This window comes from Manis pentadactyla, chromosome 13, assembly GCF_030020395.1.
Source record: "Manis pentadactyla isolate mManPen7 chromosome 13, mManPen7.hap1, whole genome shotgun sequence".
NCBI classification, from domain to species: domain Eukaryota; kingdom Metazoa; phylum Chordata; class Mammalia; order Pholidota; family Manidae; genus Manis; species Manis pentadactyla.
The window spans coordinates 30263328-30281525 of NC_080031.1; the positions used below are offsets into that span (position 1 = coordinate 30263328).

Genomic DNA, 18198 nt, shown 5'->3' on the forward strand with positions numbered 1-18198 from the left:
CTAAATCACTATACTACTTTCTGTTTCTATGAGTGTGACTATTTTAGATACCTTATATAAGTAGAATCATGTAGTATAGCTTTTTTTTTGTGACTGGCTTATATTTTACTTGGCATAAGATTCTCAATGTTCATCCACGTTGTAGTATATGACAGGATTGCCTTCTTTTTTGAAGGTTGAATAATATCCCATTGTATGTATATACTGTGTTTTCTTTATACATTCATCTGCCCGTGGACATTTAGGTTTTCTACCTTTGACTATTGTAAATAGTGCTGTAATGAACATGGGTGGACAAATATCTCTTTGAGATACTATTTTCATTTTTTTTTGGATATATACCTAAAGATGGAATTGCTGGATTATGTGGTAATTCTATTTTTAAGTGTTTGAGAATTCTCCATACTGTTTTCTGTTGAAGTATGCTACTTTATATTCCCACCAACCACACACAATTTCTCTGCTTCCTTGCTAGCACTTCTTATTTTCTGTTTTGTTTTCTTTAATAGTGGCCATCCTAATGATGTGCAGTGATGTATCACTGTAGTTCTGATTTGCATTTCCTTGATAATTAGTTATGTTGAACATCTTTTCATATGCTCGTTTGGCCATTTGTATATCTGCTTTGGAGTAATGTTCATTCGAATTCTTTACCCATTTTTTAATTGGATTAATTTTTTGTTGTTGAGTTTGTAGTAGTTTTTTATATATTCTGTTGTTGAGTTGTAGGAGTTCCTTTTCAGATATATAGTTTACAGATCTTTTCTCCCAGTCCATAGGGTTGTCTTACCACTGTGTTGGTTGTTTTCTTTGATATTTTTTAAAGATCTTTTTAAAAAGTTTGATGTACTCCCATTTGTCTCTTTTGTGTCTGTGTTTTTGATATCATATTCAAAACATCATGGCCAACCAATGTAACAAAGCTTTTCCCATGCTTTCTTCTAGGAGTTTTATAGTTTCAGGTCTTATGTTTAGGTCTTCAATCCATTTTGAATTAATGTTTACATATGGTGTTAGATAAGGGTCCAAGTTCATTTTTTTGGTACATGGTTATCAGTTTTCGTATTACTTGTTTTTTGACATAGCTAAGTTAGATTTTCAGTGTTTGTTTCCTCTCATCCTTCCTTTTTATCTGTCCATCTGTCTACCCTTCTAATATACAATGCTTGGCAGATCCCCCCCATACTCGATATATCCAAAACCATATGTGTTATAATGATATTATGTAAGTGGTCAAAGTCATAAATAAAATAATAACACTGCATTAAAATTTTTAAACACTTTATAATAAATGAGGTTCTTGTATTATCTCTTGATTTGTAGAAACTTGTTTTGTATATTCTTTGTTTCTGAAGAAAAATGTCTTATTAGTGTTTAGCTCCCTGTTATTTTAGACCTATACTTCTATTCTTAGTTTTCATCTGAAGGTGTCAGTGTCATTTAAAGAAGAAAAGGGGTAAGGACTAATTTAGGAATGCAAACATTATATAATATTTGGAAATATGTTAATTGAATGAATGTTATTATAATGTTTAATTAAAAAAAACCTTCCCAGAATCTTCTCTAGCCACTCTCCCAGTGTAGTTTTTCCACTAAACTCCATCTAGAACTGAATTGTATAAACCATGAAAATGGACTATTTTTCTTCTCATTTTCTTATACTTCTCTTATGATACCTGACATGTAGGAAGAACACAGTAAATATTTCAATAAATCTAGAGTTAGAAGGTAATTTGAATATATTTTTATGGAAATTTTGAGTTTAAATTGTTGGTTAATTTGTTTTTCTATTTCTTAAATAATGTAGATGATTTTAACCTACAAAATAATGCAGTTTGTTATGTGAAAAATTATTACTGAATGTACATATATGTATACACATATATATATTATCTTTAAAAATAGTTTAATTTCCATTTTATTGTTTATTTTTTCTGTTTTGATTAGTTGCCAAGGTTGTTTTAAAAAATTTATTCTAACATGTCAGACTTATTAATTTACTTTTTAAAAAATTCTTTTCTGTGTGCTGAAATTCCTTATTTATTTTTCCTTATGTTTTCCTCAGATTTGTATTTGCTTTTGTTCTTCATGATTTCTTGTGTGGCTTAGTTGATTTATATTTACCTGCATATATTGAAATTGAAATTGTTTTAAGTCTGTTAATTTGCCATTGAATATATCTTTGGCTTTATCTAATAATTTGACATGTTAGTGTTTTCATTTTGCTATTCTTCAAATAGTCTGTATTTGTGTATGATTTTATTTGTGATGGTATATGATTTTTTCATTTTTTTTGTTTTAATTATTGCCAAATTTTATTACATAATTGCTATAAACATCGTGGTATAGATAACTGATTTTCTTAAAGGAGTATTTTCTTAAAATATTTCTACAGAAAGTGCTACCACATTAAAGGGTGTGGATCTTTTCAAGGTTTTTTTAAAATTGACATATCATTGATACAAATCTTATATTGGTTTCAAATGTACAATGCAGTGGTTCAACAGTTACCCATATTTTTAAATCCTCACTCCTTCTAGGCAGTTACTATCTGTCAATGTAGAAAGATGTTACAGAATCACTGACTATAGTCTCCATGCTGTACTACCAGCCCCATGACCAACTTATGATGTGATTGCTAATTATTGGCCCTTTTATCCTCCTCACAGTCCTGCCATACTTGCCCCAACAGCTCCCCCTTGGTAACCACTAGTCAGTTCTCAGTGTCTAGAGTCTACTGCTGTTTTATTCCTTCTCTTTTGCTTTGTTTTTATATTCCACAAATAAGTGAAACCATATGGTATTTGTCTTTCTCCACCTGCCTTATTTCACTGAGCATAATACCCTCTAGATACATCCATGTTGTTGCAAATGGCTTTTCTTTTTCTTTCATGACTGAATAATATTCCATTGTGTATATGTAGCACATCTTCATCCATTCATCTATCGATGGACATTTAGGTTGCTTCCATGTCTTGGCTATTGCAGATAGTGTGGCGATAAACATAGGGGTGCATACATCTTTTTGAATCAGAGATTTTGTTTTCTTTGAGTAAATTCCTGGAAGTGGAATTACTGAATTGAATGGTATTTCTATTTTTAATTTTGAGGAATCTCCAGATTGCTTTCCACAGCAGTTGCAACAATTTACATTCCCACCAGCAGTGTAGGAGGTTTCCCCTTTCTCTGCACCGTTGCCAACATTTGTTGTTTCTTGTCTTTCAGATAGTGGCCATTCTAACTGGTGTGAGGTGATACCTCAATTGTGGTTTAAATTTGCATTTCCCTGATGGTTAACAATGTGGATCATCTTTTCATGTTCCTGTTGGCCATCTGAATTTCTTTTTTGGAGAAATGTATGTTAGGTTCTCCACCAAATTTTTAATCAGGTTATTTGTTTTTTGGGACTTGAGGCATATGAGTGCTTTATATATTTTGGATGTTAACCACTTATTAGATGAGTCACTTATGAATATATTCTCCCATACTGTAGGATGCCTTTTTGTTCTGCTGATGGGGTCCTTTGCTGTACAGAAGTTTTTCAGTTTGATGTAGTCCCACTTGTTCATTTTTTATTTTGTTTCTCTTGCCTGAGGAGATGTGTCCAGGAAAAAATGGCTCATACCTATATTCAAGAGATTCCTGCCTATTTTATTGTAAGAGTTTTATGGTTTCATGAGTTACATTCAGATCTTTGATCCATTTTGAGTTTACTTTTGTATATGGAGTTAGACAATAATCCAGTTTCATTGTCTTACATGTAGTTGTCCAGTTTTTGAACACCAGTTATAGAAGAGGCTGTCTTTTCCCCAATTTATATTCATGACTCCTTTATCACATATTAATTGACCATATATGTGTGAGTTTATATCTGGGCTCTCTATTCTGTGCCATTGATCTATGGATACGTTCTTGTGACAATACCAAATTGTTTTGATTACTGTGGCTTTTTAAGTAGAGCTTGAAGTCAGGGAGCTTAATGCCCCTAGCTTTGTTCTTCCTTCTCAGAATTGCTTTGGCTTTTTGGGGTGTTTTGTGGTTCCATATAAATTTTAGAACTATTTGTTCTAGTTTGCAATGGAACCATCTATTTTTTACTGTTTTATAATTTGATAGAAAATCTTCAATAATTCTTAATAATTGTAATTGTAAAGAAACTTTTTTAGCCTCCATGTATTTATAGGTCTTTTTGTTTTCTTTTTGTAATTTATTTTTAGTTTCATACCATTGTGGTGTGAGAAGCTGCTTGATATAATTTCAATCTTTTTTATTTATTGAACTCTTACTGTGGCCTAGTATGTGATTTATTCTGGAGAATGTTGCATGTACACTTGAGAAAAATGTGTATCCTCTGCTTTTGGGTGGAATGTTCTGTAGATATCTGTTAAGTCCATCTGATCTAATGTATTGTTCAGTGCCTCTGTTTCCTTATTTTTTTTTATATATGGTTTATCTGTCTATTGATATGAATGGTGTGTTAAAGTCTCCTAAAATGAATGTGTTGCAATCTGTTTCCCCCTTTAATTCTGTTAGTATCTGTTAATACTTAGGCGCTCCTATGTTGGGTGCATAGATATTTATAATGGTTAAATCCTCTTGTTGGACTGACCCCTTTATTATTATGTAATGTCCATCTTTGTCTCCTGTTACTTTTTTTGTTTTGAAATCCATTTAGTACTGCTACTTCTGCTTTTTCTCCCTATTATTTTCATGAAATATTTTTTCCATCCCTTCACTTTTAGTCTGTGTATGTCTTTGGATCTGAAATGTATTTCTTGTAGGCAGCATGTAGATGGGTCTTGTTTCTTTATTCTGCCACTCTATGTCTTTTGATTGATACATTGAAGGTGATAATTGATAGGTATGTACTTTTTGCCATTTTATTGTTTTCTGGTTGTTTTAATAGTTTCCCTCCCTTCCTTTCTTCCTCTCTTATACTCTTTTCTTTTTATTGATGGCTTACTTTAGTTGTGATTAGATTTTTCTTCTTTAATCTTTTGTGTATATTTGATAGGCTTTAGTTTTATGGTTACCAAAGGTTCAAGGATAGCTTACTATATAACAGTCTACATTAAATTGATTATCACTCTATTTCAAACACAATTTAAAGGTACTTTTTTCTTCTTTTTCCTCCTCCACACTTTATGTACTAGATGTCATAATCTGCACTTTTTGTGTATCCCTTTACTGATTTTATGCATAGTTGATTTTGTTTGTTTTGTTTTAATTTTGTATTTTCTTGGTAGTTAATTGGTCTACTACCTTTATTTTGGGTTTGTTTTTACTGGTGAAAGCTATTTAGCCTTAGGAACATATCCATATATAGCAGTCCCTTTAACATAACCTATAAGGCTGGCTTAGTGGTGGTAAATTCCTTCAACCTTTGTTTATCTGGAAATTGTTTAACTCATGCTTCAAATTTAAATGATAATCTTGCTGGGTAGAGAATTCTTGGTTGGAGATCCTTTTGTTCTAGTACATTAAATATTTCATGTCACTCCCTTCTGGCCTGTAAAGTTTCTGCTGAGAAGGCTGCTGATAGCCTGATGTGCTTTCCTTTATAAGCAATCTTTTTTCTCTGGCTGCTTTCAGTACTGTGTCCTTGTCTTTGATCTTTGCCATTTTAATTATATGTCTTGGTTGTCTTCCTCAGGTTCCTTTTGTTAGGGGATCTCTGTGCTTCCATGACCTGAGTGTCTATTTCCTTCTCCAGACTTGGGAAGTTTTCAACAAATTATTTCCACAAAGAGACTTTCTATCCCTTTGTTTCTGTCTTCTCCTTCTGGAGAATATTGTTTCATTTGGAGTCATCACACAGCTCTCTCATTCTTTCATTCATAGACACCTTTTTTCCCCTCTGTTCCTCAGTTGTGTTGTGTTCCTGTTCTCTGATTTCCATCTCATTGAGTGTCTCCTCTACTTGCAGTAATCTACTCTTAAATCCCTCCATTGGATGTTTCATTTCAGTTACTGTGTTCTTCAGCTGAGTGGCTCTTTTTCAGCTCTTCCATTTCTTTTTCAGCTCCTTCTTGAGATCTTGAATACTTTTTTGTAAATCAGTGAGCATGTTTATGACTTTTACTTTGAAATCTTTATAAAGAAAATTGGTGATCTCCATTTCATTTAGTCCTCTGTCTGGTGTCTTATCCTGTAGTTTTGTTTGGAACATATTCCTCTGCTTCCTCATTTTGTCAGGGTTTCTGTGTTTCTTCCTTTTGTTTAGATGGATCTGCTATGCTTCCTGGCAGTTCGCAGGGCTGCCTTTCTGTCTGTCTTCCATAGTGGTCTTAGTCTGGGCAGACAGTTTGCCTCAGGCTCCACCTCTGCCTACCTGGCAGCAATGGCAGAGCTACAGTGTTAATGGGGTGGGCAGGGCCATTGTGAAGCTGTGGGGCAGGGTGGGACTTGTGGGTAAGAAGGAGCTCTTGGGTTTGGCTCCTACAGGCACTTCCCGGTTGGGGTGAAATGGAGCAAGGAAGCTGGAAGAGTCTCCTTCTGCCTGCCAGGCAGCAAAGATTGACACTGTTGCTGGGCCGAGTGGGTTGGCTCCCCAGCAGTGCATGCAGGGACCTGACTTGGGGCTGAGTTGCCAGTGATGGGGTGGAGTGTCTGGGGCTCCCAAGAGTTCCTAACCTGTTGAGTCAAGGGAAGGCTGGAGAGGTATCCTCCACCTGCCCTTTCTCATGAAGAGAGAGCTCCATCCAACCTTCACCCCTCTGGCATCTCTCCCACTGCTGGCAAGTCTTTCAAACTGCTGCCTCTGCTTTGGGTCTCAGAACTGGCCTAGCATGCCTCTCCTCCACAAGTGGTTGCAGTCTCAGCCTCCCAGAATGTTTGAGCTGTCCCTGGTGTACAGCCCCACTAATCACCAGAATCCAATGTAGTGTGGACGTGTGCTCCTGGGACAGGTCTCCGGGGCTCCTGAGCTCCTTTCCCCTCCCCGCTCTGTTGCTCTTCATCCCCTCTGTGGGCTGGGTGGTGGGGAGGTCTTGGGCCCCACTCCTCTGTGGCTCTGCCACTTCACTCTTTTCCAGGTGGTCTTCTCATCTTCCCCAGGTGTAGGTGGTCTGTTCTGCAGTCCTCAGGTCATTTTCAGGTTTAGATTTATTTGCTGTGTTTTGTTCTTTTATGTGTTTTTGAGAGGAGGTTTTGGACTTGTCTTCCTACTCTGCCATCTTTTTCTCTGCAGCCCCCCAATGATTTATTCATTTTGCATAATCTTTAATATAGGGCCTTTTTAAAAAAACTCCTAAGTGGTTGTTAATTTTCCTATTAATGTTATATTTTATTGAACAGTACTTGAAAATTTGGTCTATCCTTTGATAATATTTTGTAGATGTTTCATAATCATAAAATATTTTCATTTAAAAAGTATAAACTTGGATATGTACTTAGTAAATCAATGTTTTTTTTCCATTTATACAAAAAGTCTTTGAGAAAAAAAAAGGCAAGGATTGCAAAGATTCTTTTTAGCAAATATTCTTAAAATACTGCCTTAAATTATTTATTATTTTTATGTTAGAAACCATTTTGGAGAAAAATTTTTGCTTTTAAAACAAGCTAAAATAAATTAGATAATTCACATTAATTTCTTTTAATACTAGAAGAAATTGTTTTTGGAAATGGGTTTATTCTGCTCTTTTTCTAAGAAATCTAAGTGTTTTTTCACTTTGGTGATTTAAAAATGTAATGGATTCTGGACATGTCAGCAACTGTTTTTTTTTTTTTTTCCTTTTCCTTTTCCTTTTTTTAAATTTTGGGATCATTAATATACAATCACATGAGCAACATTGTGGTTGCTAGATTCCCCCCATTATCAATTTCCCCCCACATACCCCATTATAGTCACTGTCTGTCAGCGTAGTAAGATGCTATAGAGTCACTACTTGTCTTCTCTGTGCTATACTGCCTTCCCCATGCCCCCCCAATCCCATGTTATGTGTGCTAATCATAATGCCCCTTACAGCAACTGTTTTTTGAATGAGTATTAGTTCAACATACAATTTCAGTTCCTGGGTTTTAATTTGTGTTTATGAGCCTAGAAGAAGTGATACCCATTTTAATTGTCATGGACTAATGTGCAAGGATGAATGGATAACACTAAATGTAAATAGTATGTTGAAGGCCTCATGAAAATTTAAAGAGCACCTGAAGAGGGAGTAATAGCATATTAAAGTAAAAAACACCTGCCCATAACAATGACTATAACATTCGTATTACAAGTGATGATTTAGTTTCAGTAAAATACCTCAAGGATCAAATAAAAGTATTTTGGTTATTTTTAGTATTGTTGGTTATATAGAATTTTTTTAATTGGAAAAGCTAATAATTTTTCAATATAATTTTCAAAAATATAATCATTTAAAAAATATATAGTTATTTAACTATTGGGTTTATAATTGAAATGAACATTTAGGTATAAGTTTAAAACTAGTTTTAATGTCTATACACTCAGAAGTTACATAAAATAATGTAAATCAACCTTGGTAATGGTGAAAATTTTCATTAAAATGTGTTCTCACGAATGTTAAATGGATTATTTTATTTGTATGATTTTAAACAATATGAAGTCTGTTAATTTTTATTTCTTTAGTCTCCTCCGGGTTTGAAGAAGAATTTAATGCGTACTTATGAATCTTGGACTCCTGAGCAAATTAGCAAAAAAGATAATGTACATCGAGCTCATGCTCTCTTCAGTTTTGCATGGTTTCATGCTGCATGTCAGGAAAGAAGAAATTATATTCCACAGGTAAGTAAGAAGATGTCTTTGATCTATTCTAAGCTGTACATGTTTTTTTTAATTTTGGTATCATTAATATACAAACACATGAGCAACATTATGGTTACTAGATTACCCCCATTCTCAAGTCCCCACCACATACCCCATTATAGTCACTGTCCATCAGCATAGTAACATGCTATAGAGTCACTATTGGCCTTCTCTGTGCTATACTGCCTTCCCATGGCCTGCCCCCTATGTTATGTGTGCTAATCGTAATGCCCCTTATTCCCCTTAAACCTCCCTTCTCACTGATCCTCCCCAGTCCCTTTCCCTTTGGCAACTGTTAGTCCATTCTTGGGTTCTGTGAGTCTGCTGCTGTTCAGTTCCCTCAGTTTTTGCTTTGTTCTTATGCTCCACAGATGAGTGAAATCATTTCGTACTAGTGTCTCTGCCTGGCTTATTTCACTGAGCATAATACCCTCTAGCTCCATCCATGTTGTTGCAAATGGTAGGATTTGTTTTCTTCTTATGGCTGAATAATATTCCATTGTGTATATGTACCACATCTTCTTTATCCATTCATCTACTGATGGACACTTAGGTTGCTTCCATTTCTTGGCTATTGTAAATAGTGCTGCAATAAACATAAGGGTTGTCTTTTTCAAACTGGGCTCTTGCATTCTTAGGGTAAATTCCTAGGAGTGGAATTCCTGGGTCAAATGGTATTTCTATTTTTAGAAATGGTATTTCTGTTTAATTATTTAACTATTCTTATTTCTATTCAATTTTTTGAGGAACCTCCATACTGCTTTCCACAGTGGTTGAACTAGTTTACATTCCCACCAGCAGTATAGGAGGGTTCCCCTTTCTCCTCATCATTGCCAGCATTTGTTGTTTTTCTTTTTGATGTTGGCCATCATAACTGGTGTGACATGATATTTCGTTGTGGTTTTAATTTGCATTTCCCTGATTATTAGTGATGTGAAGCATCTTTTCATGTGCATGTTGGCCATCGGAATTTCTTTCTGTGTCTGTTCATATCCTCTGCCCATTTTTTAATATGGTTATTTGCTTTTTGGGTCTTGAGATGTGTGAGTTCTTTATATATTTTGGATGTTAACCCCTTGTCAAATATGTCATTTACAAATATATTCTCCCATACTGTAGGATACCTTTTGTTCTGCTGATGGTGTCCTTTGCTGTACAGAAGCTTTTCAGCGTGATGTAGTCCCATTTGTTCATTTTTTATTTTGTTTCCCTTGCTCAAGAAGATGCATTCAGGAAAATGTTGCTCATGTTTCTATTCAAGAGATTTTTGCCTATATTTTCTTCTAAGAGTTTTATGGTTTTATGACTTACATTCAGGTCTTTGATCCATTTTGAGTTTACTTTTGTGTATGGGGTTAGACAATAATCGCGTTTCATTTTCTTGCATGTTGCTGTCCAGTTTGCCAACACCAGCTGTTGAAGAGGCTGTCATTTCCCCACTGTATATCCATGGGTCCTTTATCATATATTAATTGACTTTATATGCTTTGGTTTATATCTGGATTTTCTAGACTGTTCCATTAGTCTGTGGGTCTGTTCTTGTGCCAGTACCAAATTGTCTTGATTACTGTGGCTTTGTAGTAAAGCTTGAAGTCAGGGACCGTGATTCCCCCTACTTTATTCTTTCTTCTCAGGATTGCTTTGGCTATTCAGGGTCTTTTGTGGTTCCATATGAATTTTAGAACTATTTGTTCTAGTTCGTTGAAGAGTGCTGTTGTTATTTTAATAGGAATTGCATTGAATCTGTAGATTGCTTTAGGCAGGATGGCCCTATGACAATATTAATTCTTCCTATGCATGAGCATGGGATGTGTTTCCATTTATTGGTATCTTGTTTAATTTCTCTCATGAGTGTCTTGTAGTTTTCAGAGTATAGGTCTTTTACTTCCTTGGTTAGGTTTATTCCTATGTATTTTATTCTTTTTGATGCAATTGTGAATGGAATTGTTTTCCTGATATCTCTTTCTGCTAGTTTAATTAGTGTATAGGAATGCAACAGATTTCCGTGTATTAATTTTGTATCCTGCAACATTGTTGAATTTTTATTTTAGATCTAGTAGTTTTGGAGTGGATTCTTTAGAGTATTTTATGTACAGTATTATGTCATCTTCAAGCAGGGACAATTTAACTTCTTCCTTGCCAATCTGGAAGCCTTTTATTTCTTTGTGTTTTCTGATTGCCATTGCTAGGACCTCCAGAACTATGTTGGATAAAAGTGGGGAGAGTGGGCATCCTTGTCTTGTTCCCCATCTTAAAGGAAAAGCTTTCAGCTTTTCACTGTTAAGTATGATGTTGGCTGTGAGTGTGTCATATATGGCCGTTATTATGTTGAGGTACTTACCCTCTATACCCATTTTGTCAAGAGTTTTTATCATGAATGGATGTTGAATTTTGTCAAATGCTTTTTCAGCATCTATGGAGATGATCATGTGGTTTTTGTCCTTCTTTTCGTTGATGTGCTGGATGATGCTGATGGATATTCGAATGTTGTACCATCCTTGCATCCCTGGGATGAATCCCACTTGATCATGATGGATGATCTTTTTGATGTGTTTTTGAATTTGGTTTGCTAATATTTTGTTGAGTATTTTTGCATCTATGTTCATTATGGACATTGGTCTGTAATTTTATTTTTTTGCAGTGTCCTTGCCTGGTTTTGGTATTAGAGTGATGTTGTCCTCATAGAATGAGTTTGGGAGTATTCCCTCCTCTTCTACTTTTTGGAATACTGTAAGCAGAATGGGTATTAGGTCTTCACTAGATGTTTGATAAAATTCATTAGTGAAACCATCTGGTTCAAGGGTTTTGTTCTTAAGCAGTTTTTTGATTACCATTTCAATTTAGCTGCTGGTACTTGGTCTGTTCAGATTTTCTGTTTCTTTCTGGGTCAACCTTGGAAGGTTGTATTTTTCTAGAAAGTTGTCCATTTCTTTTAGGTTAACCAGTTTGTTAGTGTATGATTTTTCATAGTATTCTCTCATAATTCTTTGTATTTCTGTGGTGTCCATAGTGATTTTTCCTTTCTCATTTCTGATTCTGTTTATGTGTGTAGACTCCCTTTTTTCCTTGATAAGTCTGGCTAGGGATTTATCTATTTTGTTTGTTTTCTCAAGGAAGTAGCTCCTGCTTTCATTGATTCTATTGTTTCATTCTTCTCGATTTTCTTTATTTATGCTCCAATCTTTATTAACTCCCTCCTTCTACTGACTTTGGGTCTCATTTATTCTTCTTTTTCTACTTTCATTAATTGTGAGTTTAAACCATTCCTGTGGGATTGTTCTTCTTTCCTGAGGTAGGCCTGTATTGCAATATACTTCCCTCTTAGCATCACCTTTGCTGTGTCCCACAGATTTTGCAGTGTTGAATTATTGTTGTCATTTGTCTCCATATATTGCTTGATCTACATTTTAATTTGGTCATTGATCCATTGGCTACTTAGGAGCATGTTGTGCAGCCTCCATATTTTGTGGGCTTTTTTGTTTTCTTAGCATAATTTATTTCTAGTTTCATTCCTTTGTGATTTGAAGAGCTGGTTGGTACAATTTTAATCTTTTTGAATTTACTGAGGCTCTTTTTGTGGCCTAGTATATGGTCCATTCTTGAAAATGTTCGATGTGCCCTTGAGAAGAATGTGCATTCTATTGCTGTTGGGTGTAAAGTTCTGTACATGTCTGTTAAGTCCATCTGTTCTAATGTGTTTTTTAGTGCCTCTGTGTCCTTACTTATTTTCTATCTTGTTGATCTGTCCTTTGGAGTGAGGGAAGTGTTGAAGTCTCCTAGAATGAATGAATGCATTGCATTCTGTTTTCCCATTCCATTTCCCTAAGTAGGTGCTCCTGTGCTGAGTCCATAGATATTTGTAATGGTTATATCTTCTAGTTTGATTGACCCCTTTATCATTATGTAATATCCTTCTTTGTCTCTTGTGACTTTCTGTTTTGAAGTCTATTTTGTCTGATACAAGTACTACAACTTCTGCTTTTTTCTCCCTATTAGTTTCATGAAATATCTTTTTCCATCTATTCAGTTTTAGTCCATGTATGTCTTTGGTTTTGAAGTTAGTCTCTTTTAGGCAGCATATAGATGGATCTTGTTTTTTTATCCATTCAGTGACTCTATGTCTTTCGATTGGGGCATTCAGACCATTTACATTTATGTTGATTATTGATAGGTATGTACTTATTTCCATTGTGGGCTTTAGATTCATGGTTACCAAAGGTTCCAGTTTAACTTCCTTACTGTCCAAAGGTCTAACTTAACTATTTAGTATGCTGTTACAAAATACAATCTAAAGATTCTTTTTTTTTTTTTACTCCTCCATTTCCTTCCTCCTCCGTTCTTTATATTTTAGGTATCTAATTCTGTACTCTTTGTCTATCCCTTGACTGACTTTGGGGGTAGTTGATTTAATTTTGCATTTCTTCGTAATTAATTGTTCTACTTTCTTTTCTGTCATTTTATTACCTCTGGTGACAGCTATTTAGTCTTAGGAACACTTCCTTCTATAGCAGTCCCTCCAAAATATGCTATAGAGACAATTTGTGGGAGGTAAATTCTCTCAGCTTTTGCTTATCTGGAAATTTTATCCCTCCTTCAAATTTAAATGATAATCTTGCCAGGTAGAGTATTCTTGGTTCAAGGCCCTTCTGCTTCATTGCATAAAATACATCATGCCACTTCCTACTGGCCTTTAGGGTTTTTGCTGAGAAGTCTCATGATAGCCTGATGGGTTTTCCTTTGTATATGGTCTTTTTTCTCTCTCTGGCTGCTTTTAATAGTCTGTCCTTATCCTTGATCTTTGCCATTTTGATTATTATATGTCTTGGTGTTGTCTTCCTTGGGTCTCTTGTGTTGGGAGATCTGTGCACCTCCATGGCCTGAGAGAATATCTCTTTCCCCAGATTGGGGAAGTTTTCAGCAATTACCTCCTCAAAGACACTTTCTATCCCTTTTTCTCTCTCTTCTTCTTCTGGTACCCCTATAATGCGGATATTGCTCCTTTTCAATTGGTCACACAGTTCTCTTAATGTTGTTTCACTCCTGGAGATCCTTTTATCTCTCTCTGCGTCAGCTTCTATGCGTCCCTGTTCTCTGGTTTCTAATCCAACAATGGCCTCTTGCATCTCATCCATTCTGCTTTTAAATCCTTCCAGAGATTGTTTTATTTCTGTATTCTCTCTCCTTAGCTCTTGCATATTTCTCTGCAAGTCCATCAGAATGGTTATGACCTTACTTTTAAATTCTTTTTCATGAAGTATTGGTTAGGTCTGTCTCCCCAGATTCCTTTTCAGGGGAGACTGTCTGTGTTCATCTGGTCTGTATCAAATTCTTCTGCCTTTTCATGGCGATAGAGATAGTCATGGGTAGTTGGCACGTGTCAGCTGGGAGAACATCCCTACTTGCTAGTTTGTGGCCTTTCTCTCCTGGGAGAACGGCAACCTCTAGTGGCTTGTGCTGGCACCTGTGCACAGATGGGGTCTCTGATTCTTGCCTGGCTGCTGTGAAGGAAGCTCAGGGTGTGGTTGCTGTGGGTTCCTCTATGGCGAGGTCGCACTGGAGCGGGAATGTGCAGGAGACTGTTTATCTCCGTGAGAGGTCTCGGAGCTGTGCTGCTGCCCAGGGGGTTAGGGTGCCCGGAGTTCTCCGGGTTCCCAGCTGCTGAGCTGATTGTGCCGGCACGCCTCCGTCCAGCTGTGGGGTTCCTGTCTCTTTAAGACTTTCAAAGGGCACTCACTTTTCTTTGTCCCAGGGGCGTCGGCTGCAGGGACCCACTAGCAGATTTTACTGCCCTGTTCCCCTAGTATCCCACACCCCATGCGCTGTGTGTCTACACTTCGGTGTGGATGGCTAGGGCTGGATGTTTAGCAGTCCTGGGCTCCCTCTCCCTCCCTGCTCCAAGTCCTCTCCTCCTGCTGGGAGCTGGGGTGAAGGGCGCTTGGGTCCTGCCGGGCCAGGGCTTGTATCTTACCCCCTTCGCGAGGCACTGGGTTCTTGCAGGTGTAGATGTAGTCTGGCTGTTGTCCTGTATCTTCTGGTCTTTCTCTTAGGGATAGTTGTATTTGTTGTATTTTCAAAAATATATGTTTTGGGGAGGAGATTTCCGCTGCTCTACTCATGCCGTCATCTTGGCTCCTCCCCCTTGGTCTCTGTTTTTATTTGAGCATTTATCCATTAATTATATAGGTGTATGTTGTTAAGCCTCTGTGTGTTGGCTTTTTTGTTTTCTGTGCATAATTTAATTCTAGTTGCATAACTTTGTGGTCTGAGAATCTGGTTGGTAGAATTTTAATCTTTCTGAATTTACTGATTCTCTTTTTGTGGCTTAGTACATGATCTATTCTGGAAAATATTCCATGTGCACCTGAGAAGAATGTGTATCCTGCTGCTTTTGAGTGGATTTTCCTATAGATGTCTGTTAGGTCCATCAGTTCTAATGTGTTGTTTAGTGCTTTTGTCTCTTCATCTTCTGTCTGGTTGGTCTGCTTTTGGTGTCAGAGCTTTATTGAAGTCTCCTAAAGTGCATGCATTGCATTCTATCTCTCCTTTAATTCTGTTAGTATTTGTTTCACATATATAGTGCTCCTATGTTGACTACATAGGTATTTATAATGGTTATGTCCTCTTGTTGGACTGAACCCTTTATCATCATGTAATGTCCTTCTTTGTCTCTTGTTTCTTTGTTTTGAAATCTATTTTGTCTGATGTAAGACTGCAACTCCTGTTTTTTTCTCCCTATTATTTGCATTAAGTATCTTTTTCCATCCCCTCTCTTTTAGTCTATGCATGTCTTTGGGTTTGAAGTGAGTCTCTTGTAGGTAGCATATAGATGGGTCTTGTGTTTTTATGCATTCTATAACTCTGTCTTTTGATTGGTGCATTCAGTCCATTTACATTTATTTGATTATCGATAGATATGTTCTTATTGCCCTTGCAGGCTTTAGATTTGTGGTTACCAAATGTTCCAGGGCAGGTTCTTTACTAACAGTCTAACTTAAGTCACTTATTACTTTATTTCAAACATAATCTAAAGGTTCTTTTTTTTTCTCCCTTCATCTTCTTCCTCTTCCACTCTTTCTATATTAGGTGTCATATTCTGTACTCTTTATGTATCACTTCACTAACTTCTGGGTAATTGATTTAGTTTTGTATTTGTTTAGTAATTAATTGGTCTACTCCCTTTACTGTGGTTTTATTTTATCTGGAGACAGCTATTTTGCCTTGGTGTACTTCCATCTAGAGCAGTCCCTTTAAAGTATACTGTAGAAATGGTTTGTGGGAGGTAAATTCCCTCAACTTTTGCTTATTTGGAAATTATTTAATCCCTGCTTCAAATTTAAATGATAATCTTACTGGGTTGATTATTCTTCATTGGAGTCCCTTCCGTTTCATTGCATTACATATATCATGCCACTCCCTTCTGGCCTGTAAGGTTTCTGCTGAGAAATCTGCTAGCCTGATGGGCTTTCCTTTATACATGATCTTTTTTCTCTCTCTGGCTGCTCTGTCCTTGTCCTTGATCTTTGCCATTTTAATTATTATGTCTTGGAGTTGTCTTCCTCGGGTCCTCTGTGTTGGGAGATCTCTGCACTTTCTTGACTTTGACTATTTTCTTCCTCATATTGGGGAAGTTTTTAGCAATCATTTCCTCAAAGAGTCGTACCCCTAAAATGTGAATATTGTTCTGTTTGGATTGTTCGCACTGTTCTCTTTCATTCCTGGAGGCTGTGTCTCTCTGTGTCTCAGCTTATGTGTTTTACTCTTCTCTAATTTCTATTTCATTTACCGTTTCCTCTACCTCATCTAATCTACTTTTAAATCCCTCCATTGTATGTTTCATTTCAGATACTCTATTTTTCCAAGTTTCTTTCTCTCTCTTGAAGTCCTCCCTGAGATCTTGAATAGTTTTCTGTTGCTCCCTGGGCATATTTTTAATTTTTATTTTGAAATCTTCATCAAGAAGATTGGTGATTTCAGTTTTATTTAACCTTTTTGGTGTCTGTTGGATTCTTGTTTGTACCAAATTTTTTTACCGTTTCATATTTCTAGTGATTTCTATGGAATAATAACTGTCTATGTAGCACACTCTAGTTCCCTAAACTCTACTCTCTGGAGCTGCCCAGTACCTGGAGCGATGGTGGGCATTGCAGTCATGCAGAACCAGTGCCTGCTGGAAGGAAAAAGCTTTTTTCTGCTTCCTGGCTGCAGTGCCTGCCTCCCCTGCCAGGTCCAGTGAGCCAAGTGTGCTGGGAGGAACCTCTGCATCATGCCCCTCTAATTGCTGTAGGTGGGACCAAACTCCAGCTGGCCTGGCGTGATTGTGAAGACAGCTGGTGTGTGGACTGTTATATATTGGCAGGAAGGAGAATCAGGGTTTGTATTGCAGTGGGTGGCTTCAGCTCTGTGTTGTCAGCTAGGGGGTGGAGCATATGAAGCTCCTGAAAGTTCCCAACCTGCACAGCTGAGTGTGCCAGACAGATTTTGTGCACCTGTCCTTTCTCCTGGGCAGCAAACTCTGTGTAATCTTTGCCCCTTTTAGCACCCCTCCTGCTGTTGGGAAGTCTTTCTAAATGGCTGCCTTTCTTTTGTCCCATTGTGGCCGGTTATATGTATCTGTTCTCTACACGCAGCTGGAATCTCAGTCTCTCCAAGTATTCTACCTGTCTTTGCTTTCCAACCCCACTAATCTCCAGAGCACCATGGAATGTGGGTTCATGCTCCCAGAACAGATCTCTAGGGAGATCTTTTCTGTGAGGTCTTCTCTTTTCCCCAGATGTAGGCAGTCTGTTCTATAGTCTTCGGGTTGCTCTTTCTGAATTAGTTGTATTTGCTGTATTTCCATGTTATATGTGGTTTTGGGAGAGGTTTCTGCCTCACTTCTCATACTGCCATCTTTTCTCCTGCCTCTCTCATAACTTGTTGAATTTTTATTGCTCTTCAAAGTCCTAACTAACACAGTCACCTAGCCACTGGATAACTTAGAAGTCATTCTTAGTAGCTCTTTTTTTTGGTGTCTGCACTCTCCATTACAGTCCAATAGAAAAAGTGTTTAAATTTTATTGTCTTATTTACTTTGTATTTTTATCCTACCTCCTACCAGGGTGACTTTCCCTTACCATTTAGATTAAGTCAGATTTCTTTCTTTTATCAAGAAATGTTTTATATATACCAAGTATGTTTGTTTCCATCAAATATATTATGGTTTGTAGTTACACATGTATTTGAGTGATTTTATCCATCCCACTCCTCTTCTTCCCCCACAGTTAATGGAAAGGTTCCAAAGGGGAGGGATTATTTATGTTTTGATTCATTCCTTTATTCTCAGAACCTGACATAATAATATTTTAATAAATACTTTCTAAATGATGCATGAATATGTGAATGAAATTTATATCAATATTCCTAGATACTATTTAAGTTTAAATAGATTT

At 36.6% G+C, this 18198-nt stretch overlaps 1 protein-coding gene across 2 annotated transcripts in view; it reads left to right on the forward strand.

Annotated features, from left to right (window-relative positions):
* DYNC2H1 (dynein cytoplasmic 2 heavy chain 1) overlaps window positions 1-18198 on the forward strand; it is a 330688-nt gene that overhangs the window by 206071 nt on the left and 106419 nt on the right. For both annotated transcript variants that reach the window (XM_057490362.1, XM_057490363.1), the window contains one exon: window positions 8594-8749. In XM_057490362.1, coding sequence (XP_057346345.1) covers window positions 8594-8749 — 156 coding nt within the window. The remainder of the gene's footprint in view (window positions 1-8593; window positions 8750-18198) is intronic.